The sequence below is a fragment of the Heliconius melpomene genome, chromosome 1 (assembly GCF_056956725.1).
Source record: "Heliconius melpomene rosina isolate 202511_hmr_F chromosome 1, ASM5695672v1, whole genome shotgun sequence".
Taxonomy (NCBI): domain Eukaryota; kingdom Metazoa; phylum Arthropoda; class Insecta; order Lepidoptera; family Nymphalidae; genus Heliconius; species Heliconius melpomene.
The window spans coordinates 13,885,972-13,908,263 of record NC_140389.1 but is presented as its reverse complement, the minus strand read 5'-3'; the positions used below and the strand labels follow the sequence as shown (position 1 = coordinate 13,908,263).

The window sequence follows — 22,292 nt, the reverse complement described above, 5'->3', positions numbered from 1 at the left end:
TATCAAATATGTTTGTTACAACACATTCTTCATTCTTTAAAAAAAAAAAACTAAAATTAAATAATTATTTTTATTATTTCTTTGGCTATTATATCTTATAATGATAACTATAATAATTTTCGCCAATGAACGCGTCTAAATTAACAAATAGACACGTTCAGGTGCGAAAATACATAGTCTAGGGGTGCAAATTTAATGGTGTAAGCTTCCATAGTCAAGGCCACCGTACAACAGGTTTCCTAATCCCAGTCCCAATCCCACATCTTTGTATCCTCCGTATTCGAGCAGTCCCCCGGAATATGCATAGGCGTCATCCAGGATAGGGGCAACGGAAGCTGCAATGGGAGCAATCTGTTCATAGACTGGTTGGACGATTTGTTTGGAGACGACTGGAGCGACAGGATAGGATATAGTTTGGGGGTGGACAGCCTGGCCGATGCGTTTGACGATTGCGTTGAAGCCCCGCGCCGCGTCCGCCGTGTACTCGACGACGCGCAGGGTACCGTCGGGTTCGGTCAGCGAGTATGAGCCCTTTACCACGTCGCCTTCCCGCACTTCCGATTGGGCTTTGTTGTCCCCAGTGTGGGGATCATTTACCGCATAGTTGAACTCATAGCGTGGCACAGACTAAAACACAAAATTCTTAAATGAAATATTAACCCTAGAAAGCTTATAAAAGTTGATATTTTATGATTGACGCCATGGTCGCGCAGGGAAACAAGGATGCGGCAGTAAACGCGAAGGTTGTGGGTTCGATTCCCACTCGGGGAATGAAATATTTATTATATTTATTTCTTCGCTCTGGGGACGAGGCGAAGCACAGCGTTGAATTCCGCTACTCAACACGCAACTTTTCCAGAATTCGGAGGAAATTTGGGTACGGAATTGTCTTAATGGAAATGGAGTGTCTTAGCACTAGTTCTGCAGTTCTCTCTTCCTACCCTACTATGTGCGAGATACAGCGTGAAGCTAAAAAAATGAAATTATAGATAAGTGTGTGTATATATAGTGTTTTTAAACTATAATAATCAAAAACTAACGTAGCTCTCGACGATTGGCGCCACTTCATATCCTCCAAAAGGCGCTGCCACCGCTGTAGCGATGAGGGAGGCGAGCTATAAAGATGAAAGAAATATTGCTTTACATTACATTTCATTTTTATTTAACACTGTTTGAGTGCTTTTGATAATTTTACAAAAAAAATCATAATTTCATTAAAATCAACAAAAAAAAAGCATTATAACAACTTACCGCAAAGAGGACGAACATTTTCACTAAAAAATATTGTTCACTTGGAACGTAACTATATCAGTAACAACAACATATGTCTAGTATTGAAACACAGCGAAAGCCAGTTTTATAGTCACACATTGGTTAACTCCTGATTATCCTTCAGTTTTTCACGCTCATTGACTATTCGTTGAGCGCGGTTTGTACCATTTTCGTAATATCTTAAAATTAAAACCCACTAACCTATAAAAAAAAATTAATACATATTTTAATTTTAAATTAACTAAAAAAAAATAAGTAAAATAATTTTAAGAAACCAAATCGCCCAACAATCGAACGAAAAATCATTGATTTCAGAAGTATTATATGTAATACTACCTATAACTAGTTTCTAATGATTGTCTTGAAGCGTACCTAAGTGCCATTTCATTGCCCTTTTTTGTAGCATTGCATACCTATTTTATATTTTTACTTATTACGTAATTTTATTTGCATTCTATTACAAGTAATGAATTGTAGTTGTTATATGTAGAACGCTTAATCAAAATGTCTAACCTGTCTACCTATTCCTTTAATTTTTATTTGGGTTGGATCTCAGAATACCCTTAGTTTTAATTACGGTTTTTATGTTAGACCAACAAATAGGACGGATTACTTAGAGCACCTACCTATCAAACAAGGCATAGCTCTATCATGTTCATACATTTGTATAATCATACAAAAATAAAAATATAATTATATTTAATTCTACAATTCTAGAAAAACAATAATAAGGATAAACATTAAAAGAAGAAAACACGTTTTTCCAATTACAATCACAAATAGGTATAATGATGCAGTAAAATTATTAATTTATGCCTAATTTAGTTACGATATGAAAGCAGTTGCATGTATGTTAATAATCTGTGCAAATAACATTAAGACATCTTTATCGGTCAATAAATTAATGTTAGGATCATTAATTAGATAATTAAAGGCTACTGGGGCGCAGGGCCACAAGGGTGTGACTGTACCACGACGCCTGTGGGTTCGATCCCCACTCGGGAAAATTAATTATTATTTATTAATATTTTCATGTTTTCGCCATGGTGTCGAGGCAAAGCGCGCCGTTGAGTTCTGCTACGCGACACGTAATGCCTTCAGAATTCGGCAGTAAATGTGTAGCTGAGTGTCTTAACAGTGACACTAAGTTCCAGAAGGAACTACCCACCTACCTACCCTGCTGTTTGCGGGATACGGCGTGACGCTAAAATAAAAAAAATATGCGAATAATTATTGTAAGTCAGAATATTGTAATTATACGGAAAATATATTATAAGCATAGATATGGATTGCTATATATGCGCAGGTAAACTCTTACCTCGGCTCAGGTAACAGACATAAAAAAAACAGTCGAGTGGATAACCTCCTTTTCCTACAGAAGTCGGTTAAAAAAGCTTAGTTCAAAGGTCTTAAATAATTTTATAAGATTTTATTAGCTATTTAATAAATATCTTTTAAATTAATGTATGAGACGTTTAAGTGTAACATGATGTAATTTTCATATTATACATTCATTTATATTTCACGTCAGTATGGAATAAGATTGTCATAACTTCTTAGACACTTTCTTCGAAGGACATCTTCTTCAGATTTACGATACCTATTCATTTTACTAAGATAATTTGTTTTTTTAAAAATACCGCAATTAATTTATAAAAGCTAAACAATTCAGTTTAGGAATCGTAATTAATACTGCAGTTGCAACTAATTCGGCCGCTAGACCGCCTCATTACCCCTTTTCAACGGAAACACTCTTTCTAGACTTACACAAATTCACATTTGCAATCAGAGCCCGAGGAAAAGTTCCGACCACCCGCGGCCCCGCGCCCCCCCGTACCTCCCCCGCGCTCCCCCGCTCACCCCCACGCCGCCTTTAATTAACAGAAAGTGGTTCATTAGAGCTTATTCATTAAAGCAAGGAGTAATTAGCGAACTCTAATGAATGCTGTAATAATGTAAGAGCGGCCGCTGCGGACTGCGGCCCGACTTCTAGATTAATCTAGAAGTCGGTATAATTTAGTAATGGCGTTAATTTATTACCAACTTGATTGCGGAATAAACGATCTATTAAAAGTTCGCCTATACGGTGGGGTTGTTCACCGTTTTTGTTGGTTAGTCTAAGTTATGCGGCGCTATTCAAATAATATCTAGTGCAACAGCAAACCATAATAAATAAACTTTTTTAATTTAACTTAACGCTTATGGCTACTTACTCGTATATTAGATTAAGTAAGCTGTATTGGATTGTTTTTTTTTTGTATTCATTTACACGTTTAACGGCCATTTATCAAATACTTGTCTAGTATTCCCCATATGGCACGGTAGGCTGTAGGGAACCTGGGAACCTAGTTTAAGACACCCTGTTCCCATTAATTCTTCCGTTCGCCGCTTTCTGCCGAATTCTGGAGCATGCAATGAGCTCATCAGGCATTCAGGCATCAACTCATCAAGATGATTGGCAATATTAAATATTTCATTTTCTCGAGTGGTAATTGATCCCACAACCTGTTGCGCTTACTCACATGTATTTTATCTTTTGTAATTTATTCATTTTCTAATTTTAAATAAAAAAGAAAAGCCATATTATTATTTATTATAACTATCGATATAAAGTATACGAGGGTAGGTCATTATTTCTCAAAACATGTTGTTATTTAGAAAATATCTTGTTAAAGTCTAACATGTTAGCATGGCCGGACATCGTACGCATAATGATGTATGCTGACATTATTAAAGTGTATCATAATAAGCGAGATGAAAGAATATCTGCCATACAACGGTCAGAAAAGTTATGTTTTTACTTTAAATATTTCTGAATATGTTAAACTGGGTTCGATTCCTACTCGAGGTCAATATTTAATATTTTCTTTACTTCGCTCTGGTGTCGAAGCAAAAGCGCGGCATTGAGTTCCACGACTTAACATCAAGTGCCCTTAGAATTCGTCGGAATGCGGGGGGTGGAGTGTCTGAACACTAGGCTCTCTCTACCTAGCCTGCTCGTGCGAACTACAGCGTGAAGTTGAAAAAAAAAAAAAACCAACACACACAAACCTTGTTTCATTATAAATAATTCGGTTTTAATTTTTTTACAATTTACGTTATATTTCAAGAAAGTAACATTAAATTCTATTATGCAGAAACGAAATATACAGCGTATAAGTTTTCTTTGAAATTGCATAAATAATGAGAGAAAAGTTATGAAACTATTTGTTCATTTTAAAATATTTATAATAATATAAAGAAAGTGGCTGTCAAATGAAATACAAATTGAAACCTTTTGGTCCAGTTGTAGAGTGGACATGCGAGTCCGACTGACCTTAGCTTAAACTAAGTATATGTATGTTAAGCGAGCGCTCCAGGCTAGGGTCCTCAAATTTCAATCTACTTATTTACCATAGGTTTTTTTGTATATTCAGTAAAATAATAATTTTAATGAGTATATTCTACGCACCGGGGCATCTGTCTGTCAGCGTCTTACTGTAAGTGCAATGATTGTGGGTCCGATTCTCATTCGATTAAATGAATTATTTTCATTTCCTCACTCTTCACTAGGTTCTCTCTGCCCTTTGAAACCGAGCACTTCAGGAAGAAAAATGAAATCAATATCATAATAAAAATCCTATATGTATTTAATTAAATACATTCAAAATTCCCCATTAAAACTTCTCTGAATCTAGGTTAGATTAAGAAATAAATTGTCTCCAACTTTTCTAGTTAGAGTTTATGCAGTGGGAGTTTCTTATTTTATTTCTCTCAAATTTTATTGATGAAATTAATTTCATACAGCGCACAGGTTTTAAAATTAATTTTTAATATTTTTTTAGTACTTAAAATTTAAGCATAAGCGTGGAAAAAAAATGCATTCATAATTTACATACACTTCCGAAAAGACAAATAATACTAACAATAAATAAACGCATCTGTTTTTCTTATAGTAAAGGAAATTTTGTTTAAGTCCCACTTGACGGAGCGGACGTTTCGTTTGAAATATTATATTTATTAAGCAATAAAAAAAAGAACAAAACATAGATTTGTCATTAGTATTTCTCTGAATGCCACAACAATATGCCACAAAATTCGAGAAATACTCGTATGTAAAATAGAAAATAAATACGAATATATGTCATTAATCAATTTTTGTAGCTTATAACTTTTTTCTCATCGTAGCCGTGAGAACTTACGCAGACACGTATTCCATTTTAGCGGCGGCTCAGGCCCAGATTTAGGCTGGTTTTTGGCCATTACTGCGTGAATTTTGCAGGATCGCCTGCAGGCGACGCTATTGATTAGTCACCGGCGTTCGGTGGCCATCATTCATTCATAGTCCACACGTCACTCAGGGCTCGCACCGTTTTTCGTCTGTTTTCACCATTTTTTCTGCCACAGCTACCAGTGCATATTTGATGCTGGCCGTCAGGAAGGAAGCATGACTGCGTAATTGGTCCTGCCGGCGTATAGATTCTCACAAAGCTCGCGGCTTTTGGCATCGGAAGCCAGTTAATGAGTTCTATTGAAATATCTGTATACGAACGCAATCTCTGCGCAACTTGTATGCAAGATTTGTTGGGATTGATGTTTTAACAAAAAAAAAACGAACTACGGAGATACCTACGTCAAAAATTGAATCGGCTGGAACTATTCTAGTGAATTTATTGTGACAAATACTTTTTACGGTGCGATGATTTCCCCAACGATACGCGTACAATGAGTTAATCCAATTGTAGTCACTATGTCCAAAACTCGTGTTCAATACGCGTAAAGTGCGCTCGAATGTACATTTTCGCACAAACTTGTCATATTTTAAAATCATATTATTTATTGGAAATCTATCCATATTATATATTTATTATTTTACTATTGTCGCTTCAATATTATCTCTCTCTTAAAATAGAGTTTTGAGAAATTTTTATTTTAATAAATCTTCTTCAACTAAAGTAAAGTTAATTAATTAAATTCTTTCTCTAACATTAAGTGAGTGAAATGTATTTTTTTTTGCGTTCATTTACTGCCCTTAATACTTTGCGGAGTTACGTATTCAATTTAAAGAGTAATTTCATTCAGCATTTTCTTCTGCGTCAAGACGAAAGACATCGAAATATTTTTGAATACTAATTAAACAACTCCGCCACTAATTTCGCCATGAGGCGGGGAAAAAAGACATCGAAAAGGCTTGTTTACATAATCATTCAATTTGCAATTTTAAACAGTAACCATCTGGTTTCTTCTCTCTTAACTCAATGCAGTGAAATCGTATTTTTTCATAAACCATTATTGTAACTCAGCATTAAATTACAATAAAATTATTTGTTTCATTAAATAAGTTAAACATTTTAGTCACCCGTAATGGGCAGAAAGTTAAGGCTTCACATAACGACATTGTTAAAGGGATATTTAATACTGTTCGAAGATACTTATGCTAAAATTTTATCTGTTGTTATTTTTAGTATTAGTAGTTATTCTATATTCGTTCAACTTTAAAACTCTTTAAATTTTCTTATTTTATCTCTTCGTCTATTTTTTTATTTTTTTTTAAATGAAAAAGTTGACTTACTTAAATAAATATGAATTGACTTAAAAAAAGTCAACGTCAATATATTTTTATTTTTTAATTAACACGCTACCAGCTACTATTATAATATTATTTTAATCCAAAGCAATCAGATGGCTATGTAGTGTTTAATATTTTCCTTGTAATGTCCATGCAAATAATAAAAAATACTAGAAATAATTCGCACACACATATTTCATATTTAGTTAAGCTAGTTGGAATCACAATTTTATTAATTTCATTATAATTTATACAAATTGTTTGAGCATATAGTATAAATTATAATAAATAAGAAAGAACTATAAGAAATAAAATAAAAAAAAACTCAATAATAAGTTCAATGATACTGTTATCAGTATCATATATATTTTTTTCAAATAAATGAAGGGTAAGAATTAAAACGATCAGATTAATTTACAAAATTTAATTTCTTCTCCTGTCCCCATATCTTAGGCTATAAGGATGTAATGTTTCACTTTTTGAGTAACGGTAACACCACAATTGTTATTTACTAAAAACTGTCAGACGCCTTCGAAAACCGGACCGCTTTCAAAAGGAAATATAAATTACTTAATTGGTACAATTATTTACTTATAAATTACGGATATGGATACGGATCTACACACATTAACATGTTATGGCGGCGTAAAAGTAATCTTAAATAAATATTGAGGTTTAATAAGAAAAAAAGGCTTATTTAAAAAAAATGGAACATACAACCAGAACACGTCGATGTGATGCCAATTTTCTTTACCAATTAAATGTACTTATAATAAACATGTGCTTTTATGTTATAAAATAGAAAAAGTTTCCATTTCCGAAAATACAAAGTCAACCAAAAACTGCGGTCCAAATATTTCAAGCCGTCTGAACACTTTCTAGTAATCAAATACACGGATAGATGGCAAGATTCACTAAACGCTAACATTTGTTTTTAATTGAACGCCATACAATAATTTAAAATATATAATTACACTACTATGATAATAATTAAAGATATTTTGTATTAATATCGATAATTAATTTGCATATAAACATGTCGTTACATATAACATTTATATTTATGGAAGATAATTTAAAAAATGGAAAAATGGGCTACCTAATTTATTAAGGAAAGGAATGTTAGCGTTTAAGATTACTTACAAATTCTTATCGGCTTCTAGATTATGCTACGGTAATTCTAATTTACAATAAATCGATGTTTTTGGATTAAAATTAATAATTCATTGAGTGCAAGTCAAATATTTTCGAGTTTATTTTAAAAAGTAAAACTTAATAGTTTATTTGTCAGTATTTTGTGATATTGTAAAGTTCTTAGATAACATTCTCATTGAAATCAGATATGTTAAGATGTGTATTTCATTGGAATAAACGTCTTCATATAAAGGAAGCTAATCTTAAAGTAAACAATCATAATCTAGAACCCGATAGTGTGTACATACATTTAATTCATTATTATCATATGATAGAACATGTAGAGTATATACATAGATGATAGACATAATTAGCCAGAGTTAAAACTTCGAAGACGTTGGCATCAAAATTATTGCTAAAATTGCGCCTAAACTTTAGGTACAAGTGTCTACTTACTTTAATATTTTAGGCTAATATATACAATTCAACTGATTACCGACGACTGATAACGGGCTATTAGAAGATAAGTAACAGCTCGTCTCGTCCATTATAAACGAAATAACAATTAATCGAGATATTTACAAAGTTTGCAAATCACAGAGCATGCGTGCTAAAAATTTTGTAGAATTAAATAACGTTATATCGTAATAGGTACGTATTGGCAAGAATTTGTTGTTATTTGTTATTATCGGTATCAAAATACATGTGGTATAGTACAGAAGCGAGATTACACTATAATTTTATTGTTTTTCTGTCCTTCATACATATTTGTTTATATGTATTATATATGTGATTTGCATTTTCATAAAGTAAAAATGTATAAAATTTGTTCTAGATTTGATCCTTGTTAATGTTTGACGTTGTGTTTGAAATATAAAAGCCAGTCAAATTATAAGAGTATTTTATATTAAATAATAGAATATCAGTTAAGAATACACGAAGTTGATTGTAGATTTATCGTGACATATGTCTCTAATGGGGAAAAAAGAATCCCTGTCCCACTACCACGACATACTATGTCGTTTGCCATTTAATTATTCTTTGTAAGGAGCTCTAACATTACTTTATTAAATCTCATAATTGATTAAGATATGCAATTTAAGTTTCTCATTTATATTTCATTATCACGTCATAAATAGAAAACGCACTTGTGTTTAACACATCTCATTCACATTAACTCTTTAAAGTATTCAGAATTGTAAGGAAATTTACATAGCAGCGAGTAAAATTTTACATAAATTGCCATTTTCACAACCGAAATTAAATATTTAGTGGGTACAACAGCCAGCGTAGTCGTACGGCGCGTTGTATAGAACCTCGTCTCCTATAGTCATATAGCGGTGCGCGCGGGTACGCTACGGCGGCGGGTGCACCGGAATAACAAAACAAAGGCTCGCGAATTATTACTGACCGCACATTCGTGGAGACTAATTAAGTAGATTTGCCGCGAGTAATAATCAACAGCCGGTGATTAGTTCGATAGTCTGTCGCACAACACTGTCACTCTGAGTCATCGTCACTGGAGGTCTGGGCGCGAGGCTTGGGGGTCGTCGTCAGGTCGAGTGCGGGCTCCGCGGGTGCAGGTGCAGGAGCGCGAGGCAGCCCCACTGGTATGTACGACGACACACTGTTGGCCTCGGGCTCTGGCAAGGAGTACGGTGGAGTCCAACATCCAGCCGTTGTCCGCTCAGACTTCACTCCCGCAGTACTCAAATACGAACACGCCATCATCTGTAAAAATACAAATTAAATTGTTAATTTTAAAACTGAATTAAGCACAAAATTAATAACTACGATATTATGATTTTGGATAACAATATCTTTATTTTGAACATATATTAACATATTATATGTATTATCGTAAAATTGTAAGTTATAGGATAACATTGTAGGTAACAGAAACTCTAACTCTATGAAATAGAGTACATACTTTTAGCTATATTTGTGGCTTCACGATGTATCCCACACATAACAGGCAGACCGTTACCAATCGCGAGGAAATGAATATATAAAATATTTCACCAAGTGGGAAACGAACTCACTACCATCGCGTTGACAGCCACACTTTGCTTCCCTACGCCAAATGACGTCCTCAAACTCAAAGCCAATTCAATTTTATATTATACATTATAATACTATATCACAATTATTCAAAGCAATCGAGCATAAGAAAATGTTGATGTACATTTATATATATTGTGAATGTAATCACCGGTAGAGTAGATTGAAGTAAAACAGTGCTTACATAAATAATGAAATATGTAGGCAGTATTATGAGATGAGAGGCCTAAAGAATTCGCGAGTGGCGCCGGGCTCTCTAATCACGCTAATGGCCAATGCGCAGCCCCCCTCCCCCTCCAGAAGGCTTTCAGGCTAATGTAGAGCGGGCGCAGGAGCAAGTCGTTTAGTGTTAAGTCATATAACACGTCGTAGCTACAAGTAAGAGTACACCGCTGCTACGTTCGCTACAACTTTCTTACATGCAGTATTACATGTACAGAGTACAGTCTCTATTGCGATTTTACGTTAAATAATTTAGTAAATTGTTTAAGTTTTTTTTTTATTTTAATATAAAAAGTATGACTTTGGAAATAATGAATGCATTTAGCATTCATTATTTCCAATGTAACCATTAAATGGAATTATTTACAAGATATTAAAAGAATTTCGAGTTGTAAGTAAATACAATGTATAGCATCAGCATTTACATCTAAATTTACTACTATAAATGATGTTGTTATCTTAAATAATTGTGGCAATTGAAAATTGCCTCAATAATTTCCTCATTGATCTTGCTCAATAATTGTGTATAAACTGGGTAATCATTTTAAATTGTTATACATAACTATGATTTACTTTAACTTCTGATCTTTGGTATTTTAATTCCATAAACAGCCATCATATTATAATGTATATAAATCAGTATTAACAATGAAAAATCGTGAAAAATAAAAAATACTTAATTTCTTACTAAAAACTTTTCATTACTTTTGTTTTCCAAACTGATTTTGTGTCTCAAAGAAATTATAAATACACCATTTAGCCGGTTATATATCGTTGCCGTTGCAGCTGTTAGCGCCCATTTTTCACACATGTCCTGTAAAATTGATTATACAGAGGAACTAGCTACCGTTGTAAGCCGTGATAGTTTCGATCTTACGTCTCCTATTAAATTTTAAAGTCAACCGAATCTATATGCTTTTGGAAATCTATGTAAAAACATTTTTATATTTCAATTACCATTATTGGTTAGAATATATTTTAGATTGAAACACAGATTGGTTTTGTACTATAATAACACTTTCATAGTTAATGCTGCGAACAAAGGTCTCCACACAATTGGCAATAGTTCGCGGAAACAGCTGCGCGCTTATACGGAGTGTTCTAACAATGATATTGTAACTTTAATATTTATTGCACTTGATGAACTCTAGGCAAGTTAGTGCTGGTATGTTATATAGTCTACGTATTCAGAACCAAGAATAATCTTACTATACATATCCACTATAATATACATTTGGTTAAAAAGAGGCACGTCTATAATATTAGTTTGGAAGAACGTCGTGCCTTCAAAACAATATGTACGGTTTAATTAACTTGGCGCCATTGTGCCCACGCTAAAGTGTATGCTGCATAATTAAACCCTTCACGTAAACGCTTTAGTTAATATGTTTAAGCGTCGGTATTGCTTTAGGAGACCTAAACTCTCCTATGAGAATAAACAATCGCCGGAGGCTGCGCGCTGGACGGACTCATAATACAAATGAATTAGGCGCTATCCCCCGGCCACGCTTGTCTCCGCCCGGGCGGGGTCAGGGGGGCAGGTCACGATTAAAATATAATTAGGCCCTCGGCAATTGTTTCGCCATCGAGGCAGGTGGTACGGGCGGCTAGGTAAATTATATACCCGTACAGGGTTTCCAATAACGCATGGTTGCGGAAATCACGCCGCTCATTGCCTAATAATAGCATCGAACACTAGGATCGAGCTGATTAATAACGTTACAACGCAGGTTAAAAGTGTACCGGAAGCGAGTGGCATCATCATCGAGGTCTTCTCACTCCCCCGCAAGGAGGAGGAGGAAACGGTATTGGAGCATCGCCCCCTGCCCGTGGTTGCAGCCGTCGCCCACAGCTATGGGCGAGTCACTGGGAGGTCTCCTGAAGACCTGTGTATCCTCTGTAGGGAGCCACTCGCTACTCGTGCGATCCGCCCAGCCAGGTGAGACCCTCAGTTGCCCTGAGGGAGGCCCAGCTTAGACGCTCAGCGACCGAGTAGCGGCTCTAGCTTTATATTGGGGACGGGTTGAGGATATCCCGAGGATACTTCTTGTGGTCCGGTGGGCGAGCATGCCAGGGGGCGATGGTACGAAGATGATGATGACGGGAAGTGTCCGCCTTGGAGTAAACTCCACGTGCCAAACGAGAGACAAAGTCGTCCAGGGTCTCTATGAGTGGCGTGTGATTGATAAACAAGTAGACGGGTGGTAGTGGGGGGAGTAGGGGGGGGGGGGGGGGGGTCACGTGTAACGCGATATTAATTATCGGTAAGACACGGCCGGTAATAAATCACGGTACCGGTACCACCACCGGTACTTTCGTCGGTAATGAATTCAAACGGGCCGCGATAATTGCGTACATAATTACTGGCGGTGGGGTCTAATTTATCACTGTCGGATTATGAATTAGGAATGCTGGTAATTAAACATGCATAATATTTGTGGAGGCGACGTATTGTCGTGGCCGAAGCGCCGCGGGCTTCAGCGCCGCCGCACTCCTCGAAACAATTGCGTTTCAAACTAATACGAGGTAGTGGAACTTGCCCGCGCGAATGTGCTCCATTTTGTGCGGGACGGAAGCATTTGTAATTATACTATTGTGTGCTAATTGAAAAGCTCCTCTGCAAGCTATTTCAAAATATACATATGAAGGAATAATATTTGTTTTGTATTAAAGAAATTGACTGTCCTTCTGAAGTTTGTTTATATTACTAATTTTTTCTAGTGACGTTATAAAATTATGAAAAAAATTAAATAATTATAATAACTAATATTTATTCTATGTCATATGGAAATGTTACTGGCAGTGTAACTTAAATAATAACTAACAATAATCTCAATATCGATATGAGCGGTAGTATTTATAAACAAATATATAAGTATAATAATAATAATTATAAAATAGCAATTTATCAAAATACTTTACATTTCACTATTAACACGCAAACAAAGTAGTGTAAGGTAAACCATTTTCATTACACGCCTAATTGAATTTGTTAGTTGAGCAAGTTACAGATCCCCAAAGACCTCCAACTCGGCGTACTTTAGTAGTACGGCCAATATTCTTTATTGTTCTGCTTATTAGGGTATCTTCTTATTAAATTATGTAATTTGGTGAATTGTAATCATTTTATGATAATAATAATATTAATTTAAATATAATATTAATTAATTCTTGAATTTATCACGATAGAGCTTGTCTTGTTGGATTATTTTAAATTCTATGTTTCTAATTATAATATAATTAAACATTTTTTCATTACCATAAATGATAATTTTAAATTTTACATAGACATTTTTTTTAATAATATTTCTAAAAAAAGAAACATATAAATGTAGCTTGGAAAAACGATTAAATAAATAAAATTACAATAAATTTATATTAGTTTAGCGTTACAGTACATACATGTTTATTCAGTATTGCAGTGTCTATCTAAAACATAATATTTCTTTTTCTAAATACAACCAATCGTAATACAAAATAAAATGGAAATTATATAAATAATAAAGTAAATATAATAGCCAAACCATAACCTGACGTACATATGTAGGTGCATCTGTACATGTGCACGCCAGTAGGCTGCAGTATCGCATAGCAATCATTATCGAGCAATCAACAGCAGTCCAAGACGAGGTTGAATCCCTCGAACTTTACAAATTGCTGGCCGCTACTAATGAAGCTATAAAACGTAAACGCTACGTTCAGTTGTTAGTGGACATAAGATTCGTATCCAATATTAAATTGTATTCGACAATATAACAATTGTATTCAACTATTTTTTTAGTTAAATTAATTTGTTTGCTAGATGTCGCTATGGCGCAGTGAAGGTAACGTGGCGGTTGTGGCTTCAATCCCTACTCGGAGAAATGGATTATTATTTCACTAACGCAAAAACCCGGCGTTTATTTCCAATCGCCGAAAAGTGGGGAACGGATGTTAACACTATTTTCCTTCTACTTCCTACCTTGCTATATAGGATAAAGAATGAAGCAGCTTTTTTTGTTTTCTAAATAAAGACATTAATATGTACTAATATATGTTTAATATACTATATTGGTAAATACGTACAATAACCGCTAAGTGCCCCATTAATCACGTCTATATAATAAAGGGCTTAAACCACGTACACGTACACGTTTGTTACAGTAACAAAGGCACTGAATCACAAGTTAATTGATTTACTATAACAGTTTGTATTAACAAGTTGGTAAGGGAATAGGGATGTACCTCCACAGAGTAAGTACGAGTACACGGCTTACGCGCTTAATTTAATATCGGCGTTGAATAGAAAACGTCTCGACGCGTACAATGGTCCATCGGCATTCCATTAACTAGTCGAGCAAACATTGCGGGACGCATCCTAACCGCTAGAGACCTTGTACACCGGACGCGGTAGGCAAGTTTAAGTTTTGTCCAAAAAATTTACAGTTTAAATTTACAAAACATTTTACAAATGTATAAAAACACAGAATGAAGCAAAATTATATCTTTATTTGTCGACTTAACAAAAGGACAAGAAAATCATTTATAAAAGCGTTAGGTACGTATTTTTTGTGTGTAGGTATATAATAGTATTTCCTTTTTTTTATCGTTGAATTCTGACTTAGTTAAAAATATTCAGAAAGTAGAGGACAGAATTATTCCCTCTTTCTACGAGAAATATAGATATACAAGCTTTTCTAACACAATTTAAGTATTGTTTCTTAGAGCCTGTGTGCAGTCACCCTTAGGATCAGAACGATTGCCAGCGATACCCACGCTCGGGACATTCGTATTCGATTGTAACAACACTAACGACTGTTTATATTGGCGGGATCCTGGTGCGGCCGAGACTTCGCGACACAATGCGAAACCGCCTAAATAATTTAATAGTCGAGCGGTCCGCAAACAATTGAACTGCGGTGTATTATACTCGTAGGTTAGGTTTGTCTTATAGTTTTTGTAAGATATATTTAAATTGAAGTTCGATATAATGTTAGTTTTGCGGCGTTGATTTTCGGAATTCAATCAAGATCAATGGCACCCCAGGTTCCCCTCTGCCTACCATGAAGCTATAAAGAGTTTACTTTGTAATTAAGCAATTTTTGTAATTAAGCAGTGTAAATCATTTATATTTTAAACATTTGTACAAGTCACTTACGATATATAACAAAACTTTATAGAAAACAAATATTTCATGCAAGTAATAAACCTTATAACAAACGTTAAGAAAGTGAACGACAAAATACAAGCAACAAAGACTATCCAATGTTTTTTTTTTGTAATTTAATTGATTAACACGTATCTTAGTGTCTGAACAGACTGAAACTTATTACGTTTCAGTGGAGATACGAACCGGTGAGATACGAGTGATAGTGGGGGGGTGGGGTCATAAATAAGGGTGGGGCGTCGCGTGCGCGCCGGCAGTTACAGCGTCGCGTGCGCCCGCGCTCATTCCTTATTCATGCGGATGCGGCACGCGAGTGGTACGCATTAATCATCTGTCAGACTTAGCTGAACGATTTCACTTACAACAAGGTTAAATCTTGAATTTTTTTAACTTTAATTTATTATTGTTTTTTTAAATGTGACATATATAGGTACTACTGTGACGTAAGTTGCGTGACAAAAGCCTTGATAAAAGCAAAGTAAATTTAAATATCGAAGTAGGTATATATTTAGAGCTTAATTCCAATTTATTTATATGCGTAATATTTCTAAAAATCACTAATATTAGCATACATGACTGCTCTAATTTGCGTATGGCACAACTCTTAGGTAAAAGTTAGACCGTCAAAGGATTGTGATATATTATAATTCTCGATAGTCGTTATCGTTGAAGTTGCTCTCTTACTTCAAAGCGGGCGTTTCGGTTACAGTTTATTATTAATAAAATTTGGTCGGTAGCGGAGCGGGCGCGGACTGTGGGCTCCGGCCGCGTAACGAGCCCGAGCGCCTCGTTATCGGCCGCCGCGCTCACCGCCTGCCCGGTGCCCGGTCATCGCTGCGGAAAATTCGCCCGAAACTGACGCGCGTGAAAATTTAATGAACGGCCGGACGCTAGTTAACTAAAAGGTAAAGTGCACCCTCTTGACGTGTTCGGTAAATATTAATAGTGAGTGTACCAGCGCGGGCCATTAAAAATGTACGAGTCCGCGGACACGGGAGTCCGCTCTTGTTCATTAGCCACTTTATACACGCTTCCATACAAATTACCTGTGCTCGCCTAGTGTTTCTAATTATACACTCGCGATACAGCCGCGGTTCCCACGACAACGCTTCCCTTAGCCCAGTTGCACTTTGTGATTATCGAGTTTTCCCAATAAAATGCGACATTCAATATGAAACTTCCGTCGAGTTCGTATTCTCTACATGGCACTTCCTGAACGGAATAAGTTTTGTGTTTGAGCCATTTTAAAACTCTTACGGCTATTAAAGATAATAGAAATCGTCTAGTTTTGGAACTCGAGGCGTCGTTGCGCTTGTCGAATGATCTAAGTTATATCCTATTGCTGTTCGTTTGAACGGAAAGATCCAGGCGTAGGCGTGCAAGTGGATGACTACAGCGAGAGCTCTCAAGAGGACAGGACAGAAGTTGTTATATTTGTAACGCAGTAATGAGGATCGTTAATTATGTATCGCGAGGTGCGTCACCGTTTCATTTCGAAGCGGTTCGGTGTCGTGGGCTCTCGCGAACGAGGTCAAGGGTTCGTCAACTCTCAACTCTGAGGGGCTGCCAAATTAATGAGACACTCCTTTGTAATAAAGATATAACAAGAATTGCGCACGCGAACCCGCGCCTGCCGACTTCGGTATCATTAAAGATGTCGCGAAGTCTCAACGGGCGTCGTTATCACTTCTTGTCTAAACAACTGAGCCTATTCATTCCAAATAAATTTCTCAAAATTAAATTGACAAGCCAAATTGTTGGTTTTAACGACTTTAGTTTTTTAAGGACAAAATTATCATGGAATACGATTTATGTTTAGTAGTTTGTAAGGAATTTAAAATTTTTTTTTGATTGATACAGTCTATATAGTTTTTCGCGAACTTCATAAATGTAAATAGCTCGGTCTCTCCATTTCCTACTCGGCCAGCGTGAAGCACGTGACTGAGTCACTAGGATCCTAGAGGGCTCACGGGGCGGTAGATTACAGCGGCTTGCGGCCAGGGGTTTCTAAGTCGCGGCTAATTGGATGAGCCGGGCGGGCCCAATTAGCACCGTTGTGATTCATTTTAATCGAGCGCTCGAGCTACTCACGTCAGGTTTCGTTTAAAAGAATTTTCACTCATATTCTGTCATGTTTCTTTTTCGGTCATTTTAATTTGAAAATTGCATCAATATAACGGTGAACCCACCCGAATGTGTCTTGGGAATCTTATAATAACAGAACGTCTTTAATAGCATACATTTTTTTGGCGGTTATTTATCATAGTCGAGATTTTTTCTGTTTTCTAATATTCACTATTCACATTAATAAGAGCTCAAATAAAAATAAAAAGAAAAGAGCCTCACAACAGTTGTCAGTTTAATGCTCTACGAAATATTGTTGCAATATTTCGAAGATTGGATTCGGCGTTTTCCATTTAGTGGAATGCATTCGATCGAGGCACATCAAGTAGACGTACGCGTCCATTAACAGTGCAAGTTTACAAAACACAGGCGAGGCGAGAGAGGCGGGTGAGAGTGAGACGACACGAGAAACCACTTCCGCGATGAGATGGCGCACTTCCTGTGATTGAGCGCCCGCCCGCGAGCTATCCTTTTTTCCCGAAATTAGCTATCAGTGAAAACATGCCTAAGTGCTGGAAATATTTATATGCGCATACTTAATGACTTCTTTTCATAGGGAATGTTTTAATGGACGCGCCACGCTCGCGCCGTGAACCTTGTGCAAGCTAATGTACACTGCATGTAACATGACATTACTGTAATTAATTAAAAATATATACACCTGCTTATTAGAATTAGAAAGAAATTTAATTTTCAGTTTAGGTATATTGTTACAGATTTTTGTAATTTTAATTTTAGTGTCATATATTTTTTACTATAATAGATATTAGTTATTTTTTCCTCAGATTTCATTACCGTAAAAAAATTAAATTTTTATGATAGCCCATATTTTCATATAAAAGAGAAGAATGTGATATGGTAAAAGCATATTTTTATTCATAACATAAGGCATGATAGTGTAGAAAAAAATAAGAATAAAATAAAAAGAAATATATAAAAAATATATATAAAAAAAAAATAGAAATAATTGTCAAGTCAGCAATGAATATTGTAGCACAATGTGTAATTTCCGCTGCATTCTATCTCATTTCTCTCGCTCAGCTAAGTAATGACTTAGATCCATTTCCAGATAAATAGCAAATTGAATGTGTGCCCCGTAGTGTGCACGGCCACCACGTACGGACAGACTGGCTCGGTGAACACTAGTGCACGCTCAGCTGTAATACAAGCGATAGTAAAATTGGTCGCTATGTACGAATTCGTTATGTTTAATTGAGACGTTTCGGGATTAGTGATGTCTTATATGGCCCTATGCATTTGTAAGGCTCCCATTTCCCAGTAGAGCAATAAAATTCATCCCCACACGAATAACTGATCTTATGTTTTCCTTTACGGTTAATTGGCTTGTTTTATTTTTATATAAGAGTCGCATAATCGTTTCGCAAACACAGCACTAAAGGGGAAGAACAGGTAATTTCGGGTGCAACACACCCGTTAAAACTATGTTTTAAAACTAATTCGGCGGGTAATGGCCAGCTACGCCGATAACCTGGAAGCATTTACAATGTTTTTGGCTGGTCGTATTTTTTGGCATGTTTTACGGTCGGGGAATATGAAAAGTTTTGAGAGGCTCTCTCCGAGAGGCGTAAAGGCGGTTTACGATGCGTCTTCAACTTGAACGCGCCACATGTTCACGTGTTTCGCTGGATTTCAACACGGTATAACCGCATTATATGTGATATGACCTGACCATGAAAATTTTAAACGTAGCAATTTAAGTTAAAAGGTTGCCTGCGGTGTCGGGAAAAAATCCAACAACGTAAATAGCTGTTGTTTTAGTAAAAATGTTTAGCCGAACTCGTTTTAGACAATCAAACGGGTGCAGCTGCAGTTTTTCCCATACGAGCGCATCTTATATATTTGCGATTAAATTTTGAATACAAGCGCCAATAAACACAAATTCCTAGAGTCGGTCCAATAAAGGACGCCGTGCAGCCGCGTTAGGAGGCCATAAACGAACGTATTATCCATGTAAGGCGGAATAGCCGTTGCACAATTAATTGTTTCATTTTGGGAAACAATTCCCGCTCCTCATTCAATTAAGAGCGGCGAGTGCGGCCGTCGGGAGGAGGCGGAGGGGGGGGGGGGCCTCCCTCCCGCCGCCGCTCATGAGACGGACGTATTAATAGCGCCTGCAATATTGATATACTCGTATCGTATCCTACGTACCGCCTCGAATACGATATTGTTTGTTAGCGAATTCGATTTGTGTCGATCATAAATCTTGCGCCTTATGTTGAATTTGGAGTTGATTGAATTTCACTGGGAAGTAAAGAAATATCGAAATATTAAGTAATTTAAAAGCGTACACTCCTTTCTTTATTAACTTCTGCTGAATGATAAAATAAAGGAGTCTGTGTAAAATGTGAACGCTCAGGTGGTGGTGGTACTCAATTAGCAAAAACACACAAAATTAAGAGAGACAAACACGTCGGAGGGGGACACGTGACGAGACGCCTTCCTCAATCCGAATTTTATATCATACATTCGTTATTCATTGTGTTTGTCAAGAAAATTACTTGGACCTTTTAATATAAGTTCGCGAGTCTGCGAAACGAGCTCCAAATTAGAGTTGGTAAAGAAGTTTGCAGGAATCGCGCTTTAGCCTTAGCAATTATTATGAGCAATGTGTCAAATGTTCGGAAAATTTCATTATTTATTTGTCGTTTCTTTTTTTTAGCTTCTACTCACAGAAGTATAGGCAGAGGGAACCTGGGAACCTAATGTTAAGACACTCCTTCCCATTAAGACACTTCTGTTTCCCGCTTTCCGGAGAATTCTGAAGCATTGCGTGTTGAGGGCGTACAATATTAAGCAATCCATTTCCTCAAATGGAAATCGAACCCATAGCGTGTCGTGTTTATATAGTCGCACGCTTTTGCCCCTGTGCCACTATGGTCTTTGTTGTTTGAATGTATGATATTTATTTAATATTATTTTTTATAACACATACTATAAAATATTACTTTTATTAAGAAAATAATTAACATATAGTAAGTACATTTTAAATTAGCGGTCTTTCTAAGGATTGGAGAGCAATCTGTTAGATTGGTTCATTAAAGTCTCCATTAGTGAAGTAATGAGTCGCGATGCATACAAACCCGAGTGGAGTGCAAACGAGCGTCTACGATACTGTTTATCTTTTGAAAATAATTATTTTTAAACTTATTTTAGTTACATTTAATATAAAAGTATGAGTTTAGACGATAAGTTAATTTCTACTGCAATTATTATATTGCAGTAAAACAATGTCTCGTCGTATAACTATATGACGAGACGTTATTTTATTTGTAATTTGATTAATAATTAATAAATTTTAATTATCATATTAATTAATTAACATTATGTTATATTTATAACATTTATGTAACCAATCCTAACAGAGGTCAGAAAATGTATTGAAACAGTCCGTCTACACCAGGCACGACGCTTAAGACGAAAATTAGCTGCAGCTTGGAGGATTTCGACTATGAATGCAGGTCGGGTGCTGTCCATTAGCATAATTGGACCTGCGGTACAGTCACCTACGGGACCCTTTGTTAAGTCACCATTTGATGTGAAAGAAAAGGAATACTTTAGTTGATGTACAAATAGGATGTGTTCGTTTACATCTTTTGTTTTGTATTGTGGTTGGTTTTCATTTTATACGTGATTTTTATCGTTTGGCTTAATAATTTTTTTATTATACAATATTTTTTTTCAGTTTTCTCGTCGTATGCCGCATATAATAGGGTAGACAGAGGGAACTGAGTGTTAAGATACTTAGCCCCGCATTCTCCGCCGAATTTTCGGAAGCACTGTAGTTTAGAGCAGGAGAACTCTACGCTGAGCTTTTCCTTGTTACCAGAGCGAAGAAATCTAAATATTAATAAATAATTATTAATTCTTCCGAGTGGGAATCGAAAGAATCGAATCGACAATCGTCGCGGTCACAATCACACGCTTGTGTCCCAGCACTATAATAGCCTCAATCACTCAATATATAGACAGAGAGTTAAGAAATAAAAGCAGTTTATCAACATTATTATCAGCAAATAACCTAAAGGCATATTCATTGTCAGGTTACAAGAGGCGACTAGACGAGGGTTGCTAATTAACCGGTAAACTTTGATGAGCCCTCACGCTAATTAATGTGCCCCGGGGAGGATGGACGCCTCGTTCTTTGCAGCGAGCTATGCAGTATAGCTATACCGCTATACGTGATACGTGAACACCGTACTCGTATGAGCAAATTGCAATTGCACTTGTTAATAATATTGTAAATTTTGAACTTTTTAAATTAATTTTTCCATTGCAAAATGGTTAGTGTGAATATTTTTTTCAATAAATTAATAAACGAATCCAGTTGTGGCACATGACCACAAGTGTGTGGCTGTAAACATGACGGTTGTAGGTTCGATTCCCAAAGGAGGAAGAAATTAAATATTTAATATTTTAATTTCTTCGCTCTAGTTTTCAGACAAAGCACGGCGATGGGTTCTTCCACTCAACACACAATGCCTCCAGAATTTGGCTGGAAAGTTTGAAGTAGAATGTCACAACAGATATACAGAGTGAATCAGGCTCAAAATATATATTTTTCGTTATACAATTATTACAAAAAAAAAATATTTTTATCAATAAATAAATAAAGAAAGTAAATATATAATTTAAATTGTATCAAAAATGTCGCAAATGAAATATTAGCAATATTTATAACAAATCAAACTATGCAAAGGCAACTTCAAGCAGGTTATATGAATAGGAACATGGCAAACCTTTTAGTGAATACTGAAACTAAGGTAG

The 22,292-nt window shown here is 35.8% G+C and overlaps 2 protein-coding genes across 3 annotated transcripts in view; both read right to left on the bottom strand.

The window, feature by feature from the left end:
- Positions 1-56: 56 nt before the first annotated feature.
- LOC146541596 (cuticle protein 19-like) lies at positions 57-1,888 on the bottom strand. The gene is made up of 4 exons (XM_085188967.1): positions 1,786-1,888; positions 1,252-1,473; positions 1,041-1,115; positions 57-627 (listed from the first exon to the last, which is right to left on the bottom strand). Exons 2-4 carry the CDS (start codon positions 1,267-1,269, stop codon positions 193-195), a joined length of 528 nt encoding a protein of 175 aa, XP_085045093.1. The 5' UTR covers positions 1,270-1,473; positions 1,786-1,888; the 3' UTR covers positions 57-192.
- A 5,341-nt stretch (positions 1,889-7,229) lies between these two features.
- Positions 7,230-22,292, bottom strand: part of LOC146541595 (LIM domain transcription factor LMO4) — a 121,295-nt gene continuing 106,232 nt past the window's right edge. For both annotated transcript variants that reach the window (XM_085189502.1, XM_085189492.1), the window contains exon 5: positions 7,230-9,685. The gene's annotated coding sequence lies outside the window, so the exon portion shown is untranslated. The remainder of the gene's footprint in view (positions 9,686-22,292) is intronic.